The sequence below is a fragment of the Cicer arietinum genome, chromosome 6 (assembly GCF_000331145.2).
Source record: "Cicer arietinum cultivar CDC Frontier isolate Library 1 chromosome 6, Cicar.CDCFrontier_v2.0, whole genome shotgun sequence".
Classification (NCBI taxonomy): domain Eukaryota; kingdom Viridiplantae; phylum Streptophyta; class Magnoliopsida; order Fabales; family Fabaceae; genus Cicer; species Cicer arietinum.
Genome location: NC_021165.2, coordinates 62,263,157 through 62,277,422, shown reverse-complemented (window position 1 = coordinate 62,277,422; position 14,266 = coordinate 62,263,157). Strand labels below are relative to the sequence as shown.

At 32.7% G+C, this 14,266-nt stretch overlaps 2 protein-coding genes across 4 annotated transcripts; one reads left to right on the top strand and one right to left on the bottom strand.

Annotated features, from left to right (window-relative positions):
• The first annotated feature begins 924 nt into the window (after positions 1-924).
• On the top strand, positions 925-2,776 carry LOC101503973 (uncharacterized). Its single transcript, XM_004506158.4, has 3 exons — positions 925-1,286; positions 2,144-2,323; positions 2,434-2,776. The coding sequence occupies exons 1-3, from the start codon at positions 1,056-1,058 to the stop codon at positions 2,590-2,592; spliced, it is 570 nt and encodes a 189-aa protein (XP_004506215.1). The 5' UTR covers positions 925-1,055; the 3' UTR covers positions 2,593-2,776.
• Positions 2,777-2,953: 177 nt separating this feature from the next.
• On the bottom strand, positions 2,954-9,183 carry LOC101503426 (transcription factor E2FB). Of its 3 annotated transcripts, none has more exons than XM_012717377.3 (14): positions 8,819-9,183; positions 6,719-6,908; positions 6,469-6,516; positions 5,870-5,955; positions 5,699-5,787; positions 5,552-5,606; positions 5,202-5,254; positions 5,056-5,106; positions 4,901-4,949; positions 4,723-4,788; positions 4,558-4,634; positions 4,002-4,221; positions 3,649-3,715; positions 2,954-3,537 (listed from the first exon to the last, which is right to left on the bottom strand). In XM_012717377.3, the coding sequence occupies exons 1-14, from the start codon at positions 9,011-9,013 to the stop codon at positions 3,407-3,409; spliced, it is 1,377 nt and encodes a 458-aa protein (XP_012572831.1). In that variant the 5' UTR covers positions 9,014-9,183; the 3' UTR covers positions 2,954-3,406. The 3 variants fall into 3 exon arrangements, with proteins under 3 accessions (XP_012572831.1, XP_004506214.1, XP_073226177.1); XM_004506157.4 differs by having other exon boundaries at positions 6,469-6,528; positions 8,819-9,182; XM_073370076.1 differs by lacking the exon at positions 6,469-6,516.
• Between the last annotated feature and the right edge of the window lie 5,083 nt (positions 9,184-14,266).

Sequence of the window (14,266 nt, the reverse complement as noted above, 5' to 3'; positions counted from 1 at the left end):
GTAACTCCATTTAGTGAAATTCATACCATATTAAGTGAGTTAAGCCTCTTGTACGAAGATTAGCGAATGTGTTATGTATGCCTGAATATTTTGAGATTTTGGATATTTTGGATATTTTGAGATATTTTGAGATTATCGAATGTGTTATGTATGCCCGGATATTTAATCTATAATGAAACGTAAATGATAATGTAAATGATAAAACGTAAATGATAACGTAAATGATAAAATGTAAATGATAAAACATAAAGGTCTTGATGTAGACGAATCTCTTTATCCAATTGTGTTTGAACTAAAGGCCAAGATTCTTCAATTCAACCTATTAATGCTGCAATTACGCGAAACCCACAATTTCCATCTGCCACATCATCTATTATCTCCTCAATATACAGATGTATAAGAGTAGGGAAATGTGTGTAAAATGGTTGTTTTGCAGAATACTGTGATGAATGAGATGGTTGCCTTGCAGAACGTTGAGATGGTTGCTTTGCAGATTCTTGAGAGGCATCAACATACTCCCAATATGAAGGTTTGATTTTTAACAAAAGTTCCGAAAACATTAATTAAAACTCACTTTATATTATTCAAAAATTTGAAACTTTCGAATAGTGAAAATTTTTGGATAACTTTCGAAAGTGGGGGTGAAAAAAGAGTGTGGTAAATTTTTTTTCATAATTTTATATAAGATAAAAAGGATAGATTGGTCAATAAAAAAAATTGGGGGTGGGAAGTAAAATAGAGGGAGTGTACGGTACATTCCTCAACTAATGGTTGTTGCTACAAGTCACATCCTCTTCTTTGGGCTTATATTCGATAGCCCATTACGTTAGACAAAGAAGAATTTCCTTTCCCATTGTTACATGTGAACATACAAAGTTGTAAAAATGGACAGCACGGCTAATTATAAACCGATATTTTATTGCATAATTATCATTTACTATCTTTCTTTGTTGGCTCAACTTAGCTCACACAAAACTTTATGCAATTTTGATTATGAAAACAACATATAAGCTTTGAATTGGATACATAATATTCTCAAAGGAGCCAAACCAACAATGACAACGTTTCTGTCTCTCCCTTCACCTTCTTGTGTTTCTTTAATGAGCAAAGAGACTTATAGATTTTGCAGTGTTGCTTCAATTCACTCACGCAAATCCCATGTAAAAGAGTTCAACTTTAGAGTTAGAGCTGTTAAAGAGAAAACTGAGGAAATCAAAAGCCCTTTACAGCCACCTTCACCTGAGGAAGTTACCAAGAAGTATGGTCTTGAAGCTGGTCTTTGGAAGGTGCCCATTTCTTTCTCTTATCCATTTTGGCTTATCCTAGGATTATGTGGTTATAAAAAACTTTCAATTTCAATAACCAAAAATGAAAAATCTCTTTTTTTTTTGTGGCTTCCTGTTTATGTAACATTTGGTAGTAAGTTAACTATTTTTCTTGCTTTAAATGCAAATAAGTGTATTGTTTCCTACTTTATAAATCTGTTGTAAATAGAATTGCCCGATTTGGGTTGAGGTTAGAGGAAGTTAAAAGTGTATATGCAAAGGATATTTCAAGATGTTATTTTGTTGCTGAAAGTTTGGGGAAAGAAAACAAAGCTTCTGGGTGAAAAAATGGTTTTGAACAAGTGAGCCAAAAATGACAAGTTTTGCTTGTCAAATTCCATTTGGGCTGTCTCAGATTAAATGTTGCGTTTACTACAAAGATGTGCCACTTGAATCGAAGTTTTTTTTTGTGTTTACCCTTGAATTTTATTTTAGGTTTTCTATACATTTTCTCTTTCAACGAATGTTCCATAGTTAATTCTATGGTGGACATGCTGGAAAATATCTCAAAACTTTGAGGATGATTGACATCTCCGCTTTTAAGTAGAAGTTTATGATTCCCGGTTCACTTACATTATGGTTGAGACAGTTGAGACAATGGTCTAATCAGGGATCATTTGACAAAAACAAGCAAAAACAAATATAAGTTGAATTTTGAGACACTATTCACGAGAATCTAATTTTTGAGTGACGTTGGTCATTGTTAGATTTATGGACGATTTTTAAACATTTGTCTTTTGTAAACCATAAAAGACACTTCTGCAACTAAAAGCCGCCTTTTTCATTCTATTTAAAATGAAAATTATGGTCTTTTGCAGATTTTCAGCTCAAAGGAAGAAGGGGGACAACAAAAATCGAAAGGTGATCAAGCCAAGGAGTTGCTGGCAAAATATGGAGGAGCTTACCTAGCCACCTCCATCACTCTGTCATTGATCTCTTTCACTCTTTGTTACGTACTAATCAACTCTGGAGTAGATGTTCAAGCTTTGCTTCAGAAGGTGCAATGCTCATACAAAATCAAATTTGTACTGCAGTATATTTAAAACAAAATAACTGCAATGGGTTAATAGTAATGTATTAAATTATTACATTGTCTTTGTATCTTCAGGTAGGAATCACTACTGATGCAACCGGCGAAAAAGTTGGTACCTTTGCTTTGGCATATGCTGCACATAAAGCTGCATCTCCAATTAGGTTTCCACCAACAGTAGCTCTTACACCAATTGTAGCTGGTTGTATTGGGGGTAAAGTTGTGAAAGATAAGTAGCTAGTTGCTGTACCTTCAAATACCAGTTTTTCATTGTAGTATACTTCTACCTGTAATAATATTTTCATTTCCCTTGCTAGATTACATTACTTCCACACTCGTGGACATGTAAATCCATATATTGTCAATAACTAAAGGGATGTTAAACAATAAACATACCACCTGCCTATATGTGCATAACTAATCCGGCTATAACTTTTTTGAATGATTGCATGCATGTTTGGTTTTGCGGTAAGATTGATGTGGAAAAACTACATTCTGTAGAATTGATGTAGCTCACAAGCATGTGAACTGTTAGAGACATTGATATTGGAGCGTGAAAAAAGAGGTACAGATAGAAACTGAGAAGTTAATTACAAGGTTTCAAAGAAATGGAATGACCATATAATCTTTCATCAGATGAAACTTATCATTTGACCAAAACAGTTAGCTGAGCTCTGCACTCTGCATCCTGAAATCTTTTTTTTATTGCTATGCGAACATACACTTTGATCTAACGGCTATAGAAAGCTGAGACTTACAACAATATACAAAGATGGGTTCACCAAAGCCACAGGTGTTTTCCCCTTGAAGTACAAAGTTGCTTGGATTATGTAAAAATTAACTGTACAATGAGCCATTTGACTGGCCCTCAGTTCCTTAGGACAAGCTTCGCAGAGAGACATTGAGAAAGTAACTTCTAGCCTAGAACTTCTAGGAACCTTCAATCCAACCTCTAGCACTATGTTGAAGATGATACAACAGAGAGGTGGCTGGATGTCATAGGTTCTCAGTTGAAGAAAGAACACCATTTACAATACATCCTTCTGAAGCTTCAACCATCAGGAGGGTTGGATGCAGAAGAGACTTCACCTATGTTCGATGGATGACTTGGGGTTGTAGTGTGTTCAGGAGCTGTACAATAATCTTCTTGAAGCTTATTGAGTTCATTCCATTCAACTGTGGCTTTAAATTTATCAAGGAAGTTACAAAATGTCTCCAAGTTCATATTTTTAATATATATAAAAAGAAAATAAAAAAGAATGAAATGAAGGCTAAGGTATCTATCGAGGATACGTTCTGTTCTCCACATGTCAGTTATGCTAACATCGGCATCTGATAAAAGCCAGTAATCAGCGTCACTCTGCAGAAAACCACAACTTCAAATTAGCTCCAAGACTTCTGCTTTTATTTCTTAAATCAGAAACAACTCTAAAACCTTTACAGCAAAAAACATGCAGTAATTTGTACCGAATAAAAGGAAACATGCAATAACTTATTTGTGTTTTGAAACATAACACTACAGATTTTGGTACTCTCCAGGCATACAATACACTATTTTCTCACATTTTGCAATGTATTCTCCCCTCAAGAATTATTTTTTGCAAATACATAAAAACAAATATCTCACAGACTGAGGTGATGCTTACCGCAACATCTGAAGGAACAATCTTCATGATCCCACTCACAAAGTCGTGAGAGTTGGTAAAATCTGAACTAGGCCCTTCACCATCTTGTCCCTGCACTTCTACTTCCTTCCCTTTATCCTCTGGGACCAAAGTTGATTGCTGCTTGTCAACTTCTGGACTGGATGGAAATTTGGGTGCAACATCAACACCGTTGATCTCCTCAAACTTCTCTTCAAATTGGCTAGAATGGCAGTGAAAAAAGGGGAGATTGGGAATGTGAACTTTATAGCAAGTTGAAATTTTCAAGCTTCATACGGCATTGTTTTCTGACCATGCCATTGCAATAACAACATGACCTTGAAGTAAATGATAGCAGAACAACCAAAAAAATAGGAGTTGAAATCCTCTCCATTTTTCCTCTCCATTACTAAAGTTTTGAAGTATTTTGAGGTGTAAAAAAATATTTGGACCCCAAATGTCACATTTTTATGTTTTATATTCCCAATACTTTGGTAATGGAAAAAATGGAATAAGTGAGAAATGGAGAGGATCTTAACTCAAAAAATTGTAAGCATACCTAACAAGGTAAACATCTATTGGGCCCATTGTGCTTCTCAGGACTATCCTGTACCTTCTCTGTGGATAATCAACAGCCTAAAAATAAGAAAAAGGGAATTTGAATTCAGAAAGATGCATTGTTATTAATTACTTCTGCGCAACTCTTCATGCCCTCTCAAATTACCTCATCAGGATCAGGGACTTCCAAAGTGGTGCCATGTGGAGCTTTAATTGCTATCAAGGTTTCATTCTGGCAATAGGAATAAAGCAACAGTTAAAATATAAATTTATACACAAGAAGCAGAGGAAACAGAATCACCATATAAAAATACCCATTGAAATGCAAAGATAGGGAAACTAACCTGAAAGCAGGGCAAATTCTTTATATCTTCCTCAGTGACAAAAAGCAACCTTCAAGAGTGGAAATAGATTAAAAAAAATACATCTAATTAAGTTATGAACATAAAAAGTGTCGCAAAATGACCCAAATATGGATTTAAGGTAAAATAAATATTACTTCTCATTATTTTCATCTTCACTAAGTTCCCGTAGTCTTTCTTGCATCTCCCTGTAATAATTTAAAAACTTAAACTCTTAATAGACAACAGACCAACACTGTAATTATGTAATAAAGAAGAATCAGCAAAGACTAGAAACCCAAACCTTATCTGTTCATCTAACCGGCGTTCCTCGATTGTTAAATTTTCAACTTCTGCCTGCATATGAGAAACGGAAACAAATCAAACACCAGCATATTCCTGGATTTAATACTACTTTCAAATCTATTATGCTATATATAAGTCAGAAGGTCTCTAAATTTACTTCAATCAAATTTAAAAAGTGTGCTTGACAAGCTGTCTCACATGACATGATTTAAAGACAAGGTAGCTTCAGCTTGAATAATGTGAGTTTTTTAAAAGGAATCATAAATTGAATATATCACCAATTTTTTTATCTTCCAAAGAAAACCATCTCCATGTGAATTCCAAAGATAAAATTTAATCATTCCTAACCTGTAAACTAGCAAAACTATCATCAGCCTCCCCTGGTTTTGAAACATCCAGCCCCCTGGCCAATCATCAAAGGAGTTAGCAAAAGTGTTTCAACATTTTGGATAAAAAATATGGCAACAATGTCAGATGAGTAGAAAGAATTCCCACTTCCACTGAATTCTGTTCTTGAGCTTTTTTTCTATAAGGCCAATCCCTTCAAGAACATTTGTTATATCATATATCCTCCTCTTTTGCACCTGTAGACACAAAAGAGTCATCAAGTAATCAAAATTTTCAGTGATCAGCATGAAATCTTTAGACCAGAAGAAAATATGTTACCTCCAATGTGTCAGCAGCTTTATTAAGATCAAGAATGCCATCCTCTGCTTGTTTTATTAAATGGATGAACTTTTTCGTCAACAGGCCTATATTTTTTAACAAAATAATACATAGGATAGGATAATGAGAAAATGTACCCCGAAACTTCATCGGTAAAACATATAAAGAAAGGATAGATTACACTTTACCCTAATTATTCCCACCACATTTCAGATAAGCCCACTCAAATTTTTTTGCCATTTAACCACCCTTATACTTTGGTTTAACTTGTAAACATTAAACTTTCAATTAATTTAAATGGAAATTTAATATTTTCTCAACCTACCCCCAAATTAAGTTTTGTTAGGAGGGTAATGTGTAAAGTAAACACTAATCGGCATTCAAGTTAGATAAAAAATCAACATTTTCAACTTAAACCAAAGTTAATGGGGTTAAGTGACTGAAGACCATTAAAAAAAAGGTTGGAAATGGTGGAAGTTATTTGAAAAAGGGAGAAGCTATAAGTGTTTAATGTGTAACTTGACCTATAAAAAATTGAATAACAATAAACTTCTGATGATCTACAATTAACAAGTCAAGACTGAGCAATGCTGTTATACCTAAAGAGCTGTCATATCGACATGGACCAGCCGGGGTGAGATTGTTTCCTGGAGGAGAACCTGTCAAATTTTTAGTAAAAATATAATTTTTTGCATGTCAAAATCAACAGTTAAAGGAAAGGCGGTGTATGTAAGTTGGTAGAAATCTAGTTGTCAACCAAAATTTTGGTTACATTGATTTTCTTTGAATATATTGTCAAAATGATAACTATAGAGGCCTACTTATCAAATTTTGGAAGATGATACTTACCAATATTTGAGCCTGGGGTTTGAGTTCCAGATCTGTTGCATTTTGTCAGCCTAGAGGATTTGCCTGCCTTCCCCGTCTTACCAGATGCAGGCGTCTGAGAAGGACTATTGGCTGCTTCGGTGGATTCAGGAGTCATCCTATCACCTGAATCAGCTTCAAAATCGGCCGTTTCACTCTTCCGCTTCAATTGCTGAAATGTATGAGCATAATAATTGCAATCAATAGAAAAGACTATATAGAGTACGTTACAATAGTAAGTACCATATTTTCATAAATAACTCATTGTACAATAAATCTATGTTGTTCATCCTGAATAGCAATGCGGAGCAGCCAACCCTAAAACTGGAATAGTGGTAGAGAGGGTGGCGGAATAGCCACTATTGCAAAGAGGAAGATGAGTTGGGACAAGAAGAAAGGGGGGTAGAAGAGGTGAGGTGGGACGCATTTAAGGCTTTCCTCGGTAGGAAAGTAGGGATGTGGATAGGAAAAAGGGGGGGGTAGCCCATCGTTAGACTTATTACAGACCCAATATGGGAAACCTAAATTTAAAATGTTATCGTCTGTCATGATATAAAACATTAGACAGCCGCCACATTGCAGCTTTCTTTTCCTCTTTCCTTGTGTCTTCCTTCTACTCCATTCTTCTTTGGCAGCAAACACCACACTCAATTTCTGATGTGTCTGCATTTAGCTTTGCAGCAAGGCCTTCTGCCGCACCACGACTCAACACAAATGTGGCACGAAACATAACCATAACTATATAGCTTCACATCAATTGCATAAAAATATTTACTTATAGTATCTACAAATAACAACACAAGCATAACACAACTTTTAAATATGTCAATAGATTTTGGAAAGAGGAAGAAAAAGGACAGCATCCTACTGCATTTATGAGAAATGGCAGGCCAGTCCATCACAAAGTTATGAACAATTCATTTCAGAATATGGTCATATTCTGATATAATGTTAATTTGCAGTCACTCAGTTCGAAACCTTTAGTTGAAAACCTTTTTCATTGAGCCTCGAAGACAGCAGGAAGAGGGCCATGACATATTTCTACACAATTGATTTGATCAGATAATACAATAAGCACCTCAAGGATGTGCAACATACCCTAACTCAGAATTCCTAAATGAGGAACACAAGTATGGAGAGACTCATTCGTGGTAAGATGCCTAAGAATGTATGCATTTGGCAAGTGGCAACACTACTAAGTTAGCTAAAATGATTCAACTTAAAAAGGAAAAATTTATAGATTAAAAAACTAAAGGAAACTTGGAAAATGCGGCTATTGAAGTAATCACTTTTCTGTCCTCATAAAAGTTTTCTATAAAACCCTTTCCCTGTGTATGGTAAGCAATTTCCTATATTCATCAAATTTCATAGGAAAACCTTTTTACCAAATAACAAAACTCATTTAACAATAAAAAGCAAAAGAAACTCCATATAAACTCAATAGGACTTTTCAGAAGCATTTCAAAGCATCAAACACAACCATTTTTTTGTTCTTGCAACATGATCCTTCCCACTTAGAATTGACCAACTTACAATCACATCATGACATCAACTTCTGGGTAATCAACAAGCACATCTTTTTATCCTCTCAAAGTTCCTCATTGCTCAAGTACTAGACCTAAAGACTAAAGTTGATTTAACTGCACAGGTTAAATAAAAATAAACGCACATATTATGTACTTAACGAAAAGATAACGATCAACTAATATCCTTTTCCATTTCAAATCATATCAACAGATACACCCACACACTTAGTAGCATAACTTTGCTTAGGAAACTCAAATTTATCTCAGCAACTAGTTCCTCTAGATATAATAAAAAATTTCATGTATAAAATTTGAAGAAAAGAAAAAACATTCCTTAGTAAAACCTAAGTAATATTCAACTCCAAGAACTAATTCAGCAACTAATTTCGATAAATTAATAACTAAATAACTGATTAAAACCTAAAATTGAACAGATCTCTAGTTCTTTAAACAACCTTCCAACACCAAACTAAAAACCTACTCTAAAAACTCTACAAAATTCAATAACAAAATAAGAAAATTCTCAAATAAATAAATAAAATAATTAAAAACTCACAGGAGTCTTAACAACAATAGCTTCGGTTTCTTGGTCCAGATTCCGGCGGTTGTTGGGACCAAACCTGTGATAATCTCCGGAAGCTACAAAAGGAGGTTTCATGGAGGAAAACGGGAGTTGTCGTTTCATGGATTGCATGATCTGGTCCGGCGGGTTGGAGGAGGAGGCGGCGGGAGGAGCTCGGTTGGCCGACATCCAAGTGCCGGCGATGGAGCTCCGATGAGAATTGAAAGAGGAAATGGGAGGGAAACGGGTGAGATCTAGGTGTTTGGTAAGTCGGAAAACAAAAAAGCGGGAGAGAGAAATGAGAGAAGAAAACGAGGGAAAGAAAAAATGAGAATGAGAAATTTGGTTCGGATGTAGATGTGGAGGGAAGCACTTATGCAATAATTCATTCACACTTTAAAAAGTTAATTTTATTATATGGATTTCTAAATAAATAAATAAACAAATTATTTTTTTAGTTAGTTTTATGAGCTTAGGGAATTCAATCAGTCATATTTAAAGATAATTATTAATTATTTTATATATAATAAATTTTTATTGATTGTTATTGTAAAACATGTTTACATCCGCAATATAATTATGAGTCTATACAAATTGAATTTTGTTGTTTTTCCCTCAACTTGATAATTAATTAATTTTGTTATCAAATCAATTTTATTATAGTTGAGTTAAATTTTCAATTCGTAATTTTTATATCAAGCCATTCAACTATGAGCGGTTTATATAGGTCAGTCACAAAAAAAATATTTTTTTATTCTAAAAAATTATAATTAAATTTAAATATTTTAATATCTCAAAAATTATAAAATTATATTACAATTTATTATTCAATATTTAAAATACATTCATAAATTAAAATAAATAAATAAATTAAATTAACAACAAATTCTTAAATAAAATTCAACAACAAAATTTAGTTATACATTATGTCACGTCAATGAATTGAATTCATGTTTTTAAAATATTAGATTCGTTACCTGAATTGAGCATAATTGAATTTAAATAGATTGGTTCAGATTAAATTTGAATTTGAATGACTTAGGTCAAAATACAAATTTGATTGATACAAATGTTCGAATTTGGAGATTTACACTATCATAAATACGGCTAAATACAACTTCTTTGTGTTAAATTTATTATTTTATTCATTTACCAAAAAAAAAAAAAAAAGAAACAGAACCTCTTTGCTGTTAATTTTTGTTTGGTCTATACTTCATTATTTTATTTTATTTGATAGAAATCATTTTTTTTATTTTAATTAGTTCTAAAAAAATTATTTTCATTTAATAAAAATGCAATGTGTCTTTTAATTTTCTTTAAGAAAACCGCTACTGTTCGGTTAGGGTTCGGCGAGAATTACACGTCTAATAATCCCGCAAACCTTACCTCCACTACCCAAAATAACCACCACGTATTCAGCTATATATTTTTGTTTATTTATGTACATTTATTGGGTGAGTAAAAAAACATTTATTTTAGGGGAGTTATGTTTTCCAAACTTAAGTTTTAGTCAACTCATTACCCGCATTGTATTTGTAGCTTTTGAAATACTTAAAACAAAGTGAAACCACAATTTTATCAAAATACTGTGTTATTTTAATTTTTGATTCAATGACAATTTAAATTAATTTTTAAATATATTGTATCTTAAAGACTGTTGTGGTTATTCAAAGATTAATTTAATTTCTTTATTAAAATATAGACTAAAAATCGGACATGATAATTCAACGGTTGTGATACGTTCCACCAACTTTTACATTGTTCAGCTATATAATTTAAATCTTATTTTTCCGTCAAAAAAATATAAGCCTTATATTTAGCTAAAACAATATCTATTATTCTTTTCAAATTCAAGTATATTATTTGTTTTATTACTAGTCAACAAACTTATGTTTTTTTTCACATGTAACAAAAATAAAAAGTCAACATACTACTAATCCTAATTTTACTCTATTTTCCCCAATTTCCGTGCGTAAGTTTTGCTGTCAAAGATAGACAATTTTGAGCTATTTATTTCTGTTAAATCACTGGGTCGGATTGTATTGCTTCTGGTTTTAATAAATAGTTTATGTTTGAGGGATGTCACTTCAAACTATGGCAACAAGTTGTAGTTGGAGCTAAAAAGTTCTACCTAAATAACATATGGCAAATTAGCGGAGAATGTTATAACTGACAAACTGACCTTGTTTAAAAAGATTTTAAAAATTCTCTCAAGCATAAAACAAAATAATTTTCACTAGAGAATCTGATAACCACCTCTGAATTGAGGAAGAATCTTGTAAGTACGACCAAAAAAATAAAGTTTTAGTTGTTTCAAACAATAACAAGAAATTCATCGGGATAGTTCTGAAGTCACAGAACCGCAATCTAAAGAACAACAACAACAACAAGAATTGAAACCCTCCAAAGGTCTCAATTATAAAGCAGCAACCACCTCATACAAATGCCTTTATCCCACCATTTCTTTGTTTTAAATGTGAGAAACAAGGTCATATGACATGCGTCTAGGAACAAACCAAGCTCAGCTCAACAAGCTAACCTGACAGAAGAGCAATTTGTTGCTATGATAATTGAAATCTACATTGTTGGTGGATACACCGGCACATTTCACCATGTCTGCTATGATCGTGTTATGTTTAAAACATACAGGGCTGCTGAAGATTAGAAAGTGTTGTTGAGAGATTCTCACACCCCTAATGTTGTTGGTACCATAGATTTGGAATTGATATTCACCTCTGGAAATATCTTGATTCTAAAGAACGTGATGCACATTTTAGAAATAAGGCAAAATCTGGTTTTCTTCTAAATAAGGCACTATTCAGTCTATATGGACAGATTTGTACACCATTTCTAAAAATTGTATTTTTGTTGAGACAGGGTACACCACAGATGACATATTTAAATTAAATGCTAAAACTAATAAAATGTCTCCTTTTGCTTATATGTTGTGTGATTTTAATATTTGGCATGCTATACTCTGTCATGTGAACAAACGTGTGATTTTAAAGTTAAGTAACTCGAGCTTAATTCCAAAGTTATTTTTAAATGCTTTTAAAAAATGTGATTTTTGTAGTCAAGATAAAATAATAAAAAGTTCACATTAAAAAGTTTTGCAGTGATTTAGGAACCAAATATGATTTTAGTCCATTTAATGATTTTTATAAACTACAAGAAACTATTGTACCATATTCGTCTAAATTGAATGGAAAAGCTAAAAGAAAGAATATAACTCTTGTTGAACTAGTTGTTGCTATTATGCTTAATTTTAGTGTTGCATCTCATTGGTGGGGGGAATTTTTATTGAATGTGTTATGTTTTGAAAATAGTTCATAAATTTAAAAACAAAACATCTCCTTATGAGATTTTGAAGAAAAGGCAGTTGAACTTGTCTTATTTTTGAACTTGAGATTGTCTGACTTATGTCAAAATCCCCGATCTCAAACGAATTAAACTCGTTAGTAGAGATTATGAATGTGCATTCATTGGATATGTAGTAAATGGCAAAGCGTATAGATTTTATGACCTAACTACTAAAGTAATCATCGAGTCATATGATGTTGACTTATATGAAAATAGATTCTATTTCAAATCGATAAATAGTGAGGGCAGCAAACCAAGTCACATTCATGTGATGAGGAGCACTGAAAGCAATAAACAAGGCAAAACAAAACCTCAAATAAGTAAGAAATTCAGAGTTGCTAAAGATTACGGACTCGATTATACGACATATACCATAAAAGAGGATCCTGTGAATCTTCAAGAAGCTTTGTCGTATTTGAACGAATATTTTTTTGCCAGAATCTATAAACAATGAAATGGATTCTCTGGTCTAACATGACCTAGCATTTAGTAGATGAATCTTGAAAAGAAAAAAAAAGCTAAAATCTAATGCAACTGTTGAAAAATACAACGCTCGTCTTGTAACTAAAGGTTTTAAACAAAGGAAAAATATAGATTTCTTCGATATTTTTTCACCGGCCACAAGAATTACATCCACCAGAGTACTCATTTCACTTGTTGTTATTCATAACATGGTGGTACACCTAATGGATGCCAAAATTGATTTTTTTAAAATGGTGACTTGGAAGAAGAAATTTATATAGAAAAACCTGATGGTTTTGTGATTCACGGACATAAAAGGGTTTGTAAGTTAGATAAATGTTTACATGAAAAGTTTGATAATTTGATTATATCGAATGAGTTTAAAGTGAATGAATGTGACAAATGTATTTATTAAAAATTTGAAAAAATGACATTCACACTATAGTATGTCTCTATGTAGACAGTCTACTCATATTTGGTTCAAACATTCATGTTGTAAATACTGTGAAATTATTGTTGTGTAAGAAATTTGATATGAAAGACCTTGGAGAAGCGAGTGTAATCCTTGTAATCATGATTACTAGGTCAGAAAAGGGAATTTCTTTGGATCACTCTTACTATGTTGAAAATATCTTAAAGAAATACAATTGAATGTAAACTTGTTCGCTCACCATATAATCCAAGTGTGAAAATTTTCAAAAACACCAGTGAAGATGTTAGACAAACTAAATATGCGAGCATCATTGGCGTTATGTCACTGGCTAAACTAGACCTCAATTGCCTACTTCGTGGGACTATTCTGCAGAATTACCAGTAGACCTAGTATGGAACATTAACACGCTATCAAGAGAGTCATGAGATACATTAAAAGGATCATAAGTCTCAAATTACATCATCAAAGATTTCCTATTGTTCTTGACGGATACAGTGACACTGATTGGAACACTTTATTAGATGACTCGAAAGCAATTAGGGGCTATATATTTAACATATTTGGTGGAGTTATATTTTGGAAATGGAAGAAACAAACGATATTGGTTCAACCCACTATAGAGTCTGAAATGATAGTATTAGCTATTGCTGGTGAATAACCGAGTTAGTTTAGATGCTTGATAGTTGAGATCCCTATATGGGAAAAAAAATATCAATTGTGTTGATCCACTGCAATAGTACCGCGACTATTGCAAAGATTGAGAATTATTATTACAATGGTAAGATCTGAAAAACATGTCGTAAACACAACACAATAAGATAGTTACTTTCTAAAGGAGATTTTAGAGTGGATCATATACGCACTTATGGAAATTTAGCAGATCCTTTGACGAAATAATTATCTAGAGAGAAAATCCTAAACACATCCAAAATGATGAAATTATTGCCTTTAGATCAATGAGTCGCTCATGATGGTAACCCGACCTAAAAGACTGGATATCCCAATAATTAGGTTCAATGAGTAATAATAAATCGTGAAGTGGTATGATATGATATGATATGATATGATATGATATGATATGATATGATATGATATGATATGATATGATATGATATGATATGATATGATATGATATGATATGATATGATATGATATGATATGATATGATATGATATGATATGATATGA

What these genes read in the sequence shown, in the direction of transcription:
- LOC101503973 (XM_004506158.4), top strand. Translation starts at nt 1,056, where the DNA reads ATGACAACGTTTCTGTCTCTCCCTTCACCTTCTTGTGTTTCTTTAATG. An exon ending in TTGAAGCTGGTCTTTGGAAG is followed by an intron (nt 1,287 to 2,143) that starts GTGCCCATTTCT and finishes GGTCTTTTGCAG; the next exon opens with ATTTTCAGCTCAAAGGAAGA. An exon ending in TTCAAGCTTTGCTTCAGAAG is followed by an intron (nt 2,324 to 2,433) that starts GTGCAATGCTCA and finishes TTGTATCTTCAG; the next exon opens with GTAGGAATCACTACTGATGC.
- LOC101503426 (XM_004506157.4), bottom strand. Translation starts at nt 9,013, where the DNA reads ATGTCGGCCAACCGAGCTCCTCCCGCCGCCTCCTCCTCCAACCCGCCG. An exon ending in CTATTGTTGTTAAGACTCCT is followed by an intron (nt 6,909 to 8,818) that starts GTGAGTTTTTAA and finishes CATACATTTCAG; the next exon opens with CAATTGAAGCGGAAGAGTGA. An exon ending in TGACATGTGGAGAACAGAAC is followed by an intron (nt 3,538 to 3,648) that starts GTATCCTCGATA and finishes ATAAATTTAAAG; the next exon opens with CCACAGTTGAATGGAATGAA.